This window comes from Guyanagaster necrorhizus (assembly GCF_019112545.1).
Source record: "Guyanagaster necrorhizus MCA 3950 unplaced genomic scaffold BT62scaffold_83, whole genome shotgun sequence".
Taxonomy (NCBI): domain Eukaryota; kingdom Fungi; phylum Basidiomycota; class Agaricomycetes; order Agaricales; family Physalacriaceae; genus Guyanagaster; species Guyanagaster necrorhizus.
The window spans coordinates 55,953-61,952 of NW_025064962.1; the positions used below are offsets into that span (position 1 = coordinate 55,953).

The 6,000-nt window shown below is 48.9% G+C and overlaps 4 protein-coding genes across 4 annotated transcripts; all 4 read right to left on the reverse strand.

Moving 5' to 3' along the window:
- Positions 1-380: 380 nt before the first annotated feature.
- Positions 381-1,060, reverse strand: BT62DRAFT_939176 (uncharacterized protein). The gene has a single exon (XM_043187670.1). It carries the CDS (start codon positions 1,047-1,049, stop codon positions 492-494), a length of 558 nt encoding a protein of 185 aa, XP_043032735.1. The 5' UTR covers positions 1,050-1,060; the 3' UTR covers positions 381-491.
- BT62DRAFT_939180 (uncharacterized protein) lies at positions 701-1,660 on the reverse strand. The gene is made up of 2 exons (XM_043187671.1): positions 1,255-1,660; positions 701-1,205 (listed from the first exon to the last, which is right to left on the reverse strand). The coding sequence occupies exons 1-2, from the start codon at positions 1,635-1,637 to the stop codon at positions 1,172-1,174; spliced, it is 417 nt and encodes a 138-aa protein (XP_043032736.1). The 5' UTR covers positions 1,638-1,660; the 3' UTR covers positions 701-1,171.
- A 130-nt stretch (positions 1,661-1,790) lies between these two features.
- Positions 1,791-2,254, reverse strand: BT62DRAFT_939182 (uncharacterized protein). The gene has a single exon (XM_043187672.1). The coding sequence runs from the start codon at positions 2,051-2,053 to the stop codon at positions 1,796-1,798; it is 258 nt and encodes an 85-aa protein (XP_043032737.1). The 5' UTR covers positions 2,054-2,254; the 3' UTR covers positions 1,791-1,795.
- A 342-nt stretch (positions 2,255-2,596) lies between these two features.
- On the reverse strand, positions 2,597-5,742 carry BT62DRAFT_1060338 (heavy metal translocatin; the record flags this gene model as incomplete). Its single annotated transcript, XM_043178604.1, has 4 exons — positions 2,597-5,059; positions 5,110-5,300; positions 5,369-5,384; positions 5,500-5,742. The coding sequence occupies 4 exons, from the start codon at positions 5,740-5,742 to the stop codon at positions 2,618-2,620; spliced, it is 2,892 nt and encodes a 963-aa protein (XP_043032738.1). The 3' UTR covers positions 2,597-2,617.
- Positions 5,743-6,000: the final 258 nt, after the last annotated feature.

The following is a 6,000-nucleotide window of genomic DNA, read 5'->3' on the forward strand; positions in this document are numbered from 1 at the left end:
ACAGCCCTCATGTGTGATTCCTGGAAACAATATCTCGAGGAGGTAATGTTGGACAGCTAAGCACTGGAGAGCTTTCTGCTGGTATCAAGAATGAGTCTCACTTAGGTTCCCATTCGCTCATATTCCAGTGAAGAACATGGTCTGGCCAGGCCAACAGGTACTCCGAATCAGGTATGTCGAACCTAGACTTAGCTTTCATGATCGCCACCCACACACCCACGCATAGAAATACCCCATTACCTGGGAACTCTTCATTGATGCACTGACGCACTTGAATTGAATAACTCCTCTCTCACTTCTTCGGATATCACGGTCTCTGGTCTTGTTGATACCGTAAGTGTATTGGAACGTTAACCTTTCAGCATATTCACTGATATATGTTCTGATTCATGATAATGAAAAACACAAGTTGTATTATTCGTATCTTATATGCAGCTGATTCAATGTCCAAAACGCAATAGCAGCGTCTAGATAGTAGCAAACATACAAACTTAACTTGAGTATCTTCTGGAGACTGTCAACAACCCGCGCCCTTTAACTTGTTCAAAGAACGCAGCAGATTCGAACGTCAATCCCTCTGGCTTCCACTCGGCTTTCTCTTCTCCTTCTCTGTCCCACTCTTCTGGGGTTGCGCTGAACACGAGCTCAACCTTGCTCAATTCCATCTTCGATAGAACTGCATCGAGCTCCGCCCACTTGTTCTGGCTCCCAGATATGCCAATCAGGTCATACTCCAATTGGACCTCCTTTAAGCATCCCCCTTGGGCTTTGTGTAGCAGGCGTATGAGCCAATCTGTTAGCTCGTCATAGTTTTTGCATCCATCCGCCACATTCCAGTGCCAGGGTGTGATCACGAGCAAACGAAGCCTGGTAACGTTTTGGATATCCGGAACGGGTATCTTTGGCTTGGAGACTCCCACCAGAAATAACTCATCCAGGTGCGTATAAGGAATCACGTTGTATTGTGGGATGTCCTGCTCCGGATGGTAAATTGGGTAGGTAAGCCGTTGAATATGAGGTGGCATGGAGAGGAGCGGGAGGAGGCACATGATGGTATTCATGTCCGATTGGATGTTGGCTGGGGTAATCACTAATTCTTTAAGCTCAAGAGAAACTTCAGATGATGAGGATGTCTCTTCATAAATGTATACATCGCATAGCGCTAGCTTGTTTAATTTGTGGAACCCGCCGAGGAAGGTGCCAAGGTTCGTCACATAACAATGCTTCATTTCCAATTCCTCAACTTCAGGCCAGATGATATTAATGCCAACTAGGTCCACCTTGACAAGATGCAAGGACGTCAAGTTCTTCATCATTGCAAAGATGATAAGCAACTGCGGTTCAGAGGCCTGGAGGGCATTTTCGCTCAAGGTAAGACTCCTTACAAGTGGCGCCGCATTTTGGCACTTCTCCAAGAAATTTTCGCAACGATTGAACGATTGATGTGGGATGAAATCGAAGTGTATGGCGCGGAATAGGTGATAGCGACTGCGGTGGACAAGTTGGCGAGAGGATAATGAGCAAGATGTGAGGGAGGAAACATCATCGGAAATAGCGTCAACTATTCTATCCATGAGTTCCAGCGGTAATCTAGGTCTCAAAACTGCACATTGCAGGGTAGGTTGTAAGATGGTCATGGTGGTCATGGACAAAGTTCTGGGCAGGCGCTTTGAGGTCCCTCTCTTTATAAATACCGGAGTGAGACATCTGAGAGTTTGACATTTGATTGATCAAATTTCACAAGATTCATGTCCACTCTGGTATACATCGCTAATATTAGTAGCACACTTCACATCTATCGAACCTTACGAATGAAAACTTGCTGCTTCGACTCGGCCGCGTTTGCAGCGCAATCGACTCTGCTTTGGACTGCCGGCGTATCATCAATTTCAAGACTGTCGCCACCGGAACAACAGGAGCATGGCTGATCGGCGGCTTCTATACTCGGGGTCGGAGCCGCTGCACGAGAGTCACTGTTGCGGCAAGAGTCCTCGCTCCTGCGGACACCACAGTCAGGGAGACCGCAGCAACTGTCGACATCACTGCTAGCCATAGCAATGTCAGGAATTCTTTCAGGTTAAAAAGACACCAAACGTAAAACGAGAGAGGCGAAGAATTGGTAGTGCAGATAAGGCTTGGCGCAACACATAGCACGTACTCACGGCTCAGGAGTTCCCAGACATCTTACTACCTAAAGACAAACTTCCGACTCGATGGGACTAACAAGCAGTAGCTTAGACTCGGTTAAGACTAGACATTTTTTCATTAATAACAAAGGCAGCTCTCGGGCCGTATTCTGGTCATGGCAATATTGCCCACAAAAAATCAAGGATCATATGTATTCCTGTACCAGGAGCGACCTTCAAGCAGCAAGAAAAAGCGAAGGATGAAGTTAAGATGCCACGAACTTGTGATCAACGCGAATGCTCGACAAAAGACCTTCAAAAATTGTTTTACATTTCCAAACCAGCAAAAACTGAACCTGAGAAAACATACATACCAAGCCTACTGTACATATAAAAACTACAATCAGGATAGCGACATTTTGGTTTCCATGTGTAGAAACGTGAAGTGAATCCTCTACTGTTATCGAAATTCTTCTTTGCTTTCTGCTTCTTCACTTGAAAAAGCGACAAGACTGAGCAATCGCCAGCACTGGCACGAGAGAGGCGAATTCACCCAATCCAGCCCATTGAGGCTGTACGCGGATATCAACAAGGAGCCCAGATCCAAAGAGCACGGCCAAGACGTTGTACGACAGCGCCCAAGTGAGGCTCAACACGATGCGACGCCAGGTCAGACGCGACACCGTGATTGTCTGCAACAAGCCCCTCAAACTGCCGGATAGTATAACGATATCAGCCGAGTTGATGGCTATAGCTGTTCCCGACACCAGGGACACGCCAATATCTGCTTGGGCGAGAGCTGCGGTGTCATTACTCCCATCGCCAACAAAAACCACAATATTCTTTTGCTGTGGCATTCCATGAGCATGCGCTTCGGCGTGATTCTCACTATGCTCATGTCCAGACTCGACATCGTCCTGCGAGCAGGACGCGCTCCACGAAGTCATACGAACTATGTCCCGTTTGTCCTCCGGTAGGCAGTTCCCCTTCGCTTTGACTCCCTCGACTCCAAGCCTGCGACACACTCCGTCAACGGCCTTCTGGTGGTCTCCACTCAGAATGGACACTGTGATTCCCCGTGCTACCAGAGACGACACAACCTCGGTACTCTCGGAACGAAGGTCATCCTCCAGTCCGAAGGCAGCGAGGAAGATGTGGTTAACTGTTACAGCAAAGACGCTCTTTCCTGCATCCAGCATGTTAACTACGCAATCAACATCTTGTACCGCGCACCAGCTGACGCTTCCTCCCCGAACGATAGAGCCATTCCAGTTGGCTTGGATACCTTTGCCCACCACAGTTTCTATATTGTCTAGGTCGCTGACTGAATCAGCACCCAAAGCCAGATATCGGGCCACAGCGGCCGACACAGGATGTTCTGAACCCGCAACGAGAGCCTTGATCAGCCTATTGGCGTCATCTGCAATCCATATTCCACTGGCTTCGTCAAAATTTGACTCCACCACTCTCATCTTTCCGGTCGTCAACGTTCCTGTCTTATCGAAAATGACATGGGTAACGGCGCGCGCGTTCTGGAGAGCAGCAGAGGATTTAAAGAGCAAAGAAAACTGTGACTTCTGGGATGCATTCCGTGCGTAGAGAACAACGAGGGGGACGCATAGAGTGAGAGCGCATGGGCATGACAAAGCTAATACCGCGACGGCGTAAGAGAGACCGTCTGCGACTGCCTTGCCTAGGGACTCATGCCTTGCATACTTGAGCACTAGCGTCCACACGCTAAACGAGATTGCCGAAACAGCCAATACAATAGGAATAACACGACGCGCAATCCTATCCGCTGTATCTTGGATAGGAGCTCGGGAGGAGCGCGCTTCTGCAGTTAAACGGCGTAATTCAGCCAGTGAGTTGTCTTGTACGGTTTTCGATAAACGGATATATAATGACTGTGGACCAAGGACTGTTGTTCCTGCAAGAACCGGAGCTCCTGGGCCTTTGGTTATAGGAACGGTCTCGCCAGTAATCAAAGACTCGTCGATATCTGACGTGTTGGTGACGACAATACCGTCACTTGGTATGGTTTCAGCTGCATGAACAACGACCGTGTCGCCTACTTCTAGCAATGCCGTGTGAATATCTTGAGCACTATTAACGAGTTTGGGATCAATCCAATGTGCGACTTCAATAGGAGGAGGAGTGAGGCCAACAGAGCTCCGTCTGGCTGCATTCCGTGCATAGACAGAGACGAGGCGGCCGAGTAGGATCAGTGTGATGAGCAAGGTACTCGTTTCAAAGAAGCTATCGAGATCGACACGATGTTTGGCGACATTATATCCGTAGCTGACCATGGAATAGAGGTACGCAGAGAGGGAAGATAGAGAAATTAAGACATCGGCATCTAAACGTCGGTCAACGATGGTTGCGCGTCCTGCAGCGAGAGTGATATGACCAGCACAAAATATCTGGACGAGGGACGCGAGGCCGAGAGCGATCCCACCACGAAGAGCGAATTGACTCTCGAAACCACTGGACCACGATATGACTAGGACCGGAATGGTAAGAATTGCAGATAAAAGGAAGCGCCAGATCGAGCGACGAAGGTCAAGCGCCGCTGCTTCATCTATGGCCGTCTCACCGTCATCTTCGTTAACTGGTGTCACCATCCATCCTTGCCCAAGCAGGGCTCCATGGATATCACGCGCTGACGGGTAACGTGCCGCAGAATTGATTGTGAAGCGAACATCCGCGCGAGAAATTTTCAAAATCTCTTGTTCGCGACCAAAAAGTGCTTGAAGAATGTCCTCGGCTGGGGCACCGGCGGGGGAGAAAGATACGCGGAGAGTACGTTGGCCATTTCGCAAGCTTGCAATGGTGCAAATAAATCCGGTTGCGTTTTCCACCTTGCGGCGGATAGTCTCGGGATCGATAGAGCCACTGATGTAGTTACAACTCGCTCGAGCACTGACAAAGTCCACCTATGTTCACTGTTAGTCAAGGCACTACTTGTGTCGAAATTATTTTGTACCTTTACGTCCGTCACCCCGAGGCTTTTCAGTGCTCGTTCAACTCTTGGAGAACACGCTGGACAGTCCATGCCAACAACCATGAGAGTGAGAACTTTTTCCTTCCCATCTTGGTCGTCGGGTGACGTGTCATCGACGGAAGCATAATTAAGACGCTCTCCGTCGATTCCAGTACAACATGGCACTCTTTTAGCTTTCCACAAAAGTTTTAAGCGTCTTCCTCTTCTTATCGGACTCGTGCAACATGTAGCTCCGCAGCACCTGCGTCTGCGAACTTCTGTACAGCAGTCAGCACACCTTACAAATTATGAGATCCAAATTGGAAACTTGCTAGCATGAGTCGATAGCCCGAGTCCTTGCAATGCAATTGAGCCTTCTCTGCCAACAATTACCGGCTTATCATCGTTATCGTCACCAGAACAACAGGAGCAGGGCTGATCGTCCTCTTGAGCTGGCGCTTCAGTTTGCGCGCTCGAAACAGGCTTTTCAGCACAACAATTATCCGAACAGGACTCGGGATCTGCGCCACTTGGGGTTACCACATCACCGTTGCGGGTACCACCACAGTCAGGAGCTGCAGGGGTACCGCCACAGTCGTGGGAACTGCAACAGGTGCTGACGTCTTTGCTAGCCATGAGATCGAAAACTAACAAGTTCGAATGGAATAGAGTGAAGAATTCGAGCAACGAGAAGGGCTGAAGAGGCGGCGGTAGGGAAAAGTGAGGTCACTTGGTTATCTGGCACGTGGAATTTTAGGCGGAGCTGTATTAGAACTTGAGTTGGCATGTTTCGGCGACCAAATGCTCCAACGAGGATTGGGATGATCTCAGACACAAGGTAGAGTTAGACATAAAGCTGGTAATCATCGATGAAATTAGAAGGACCACTGGGAA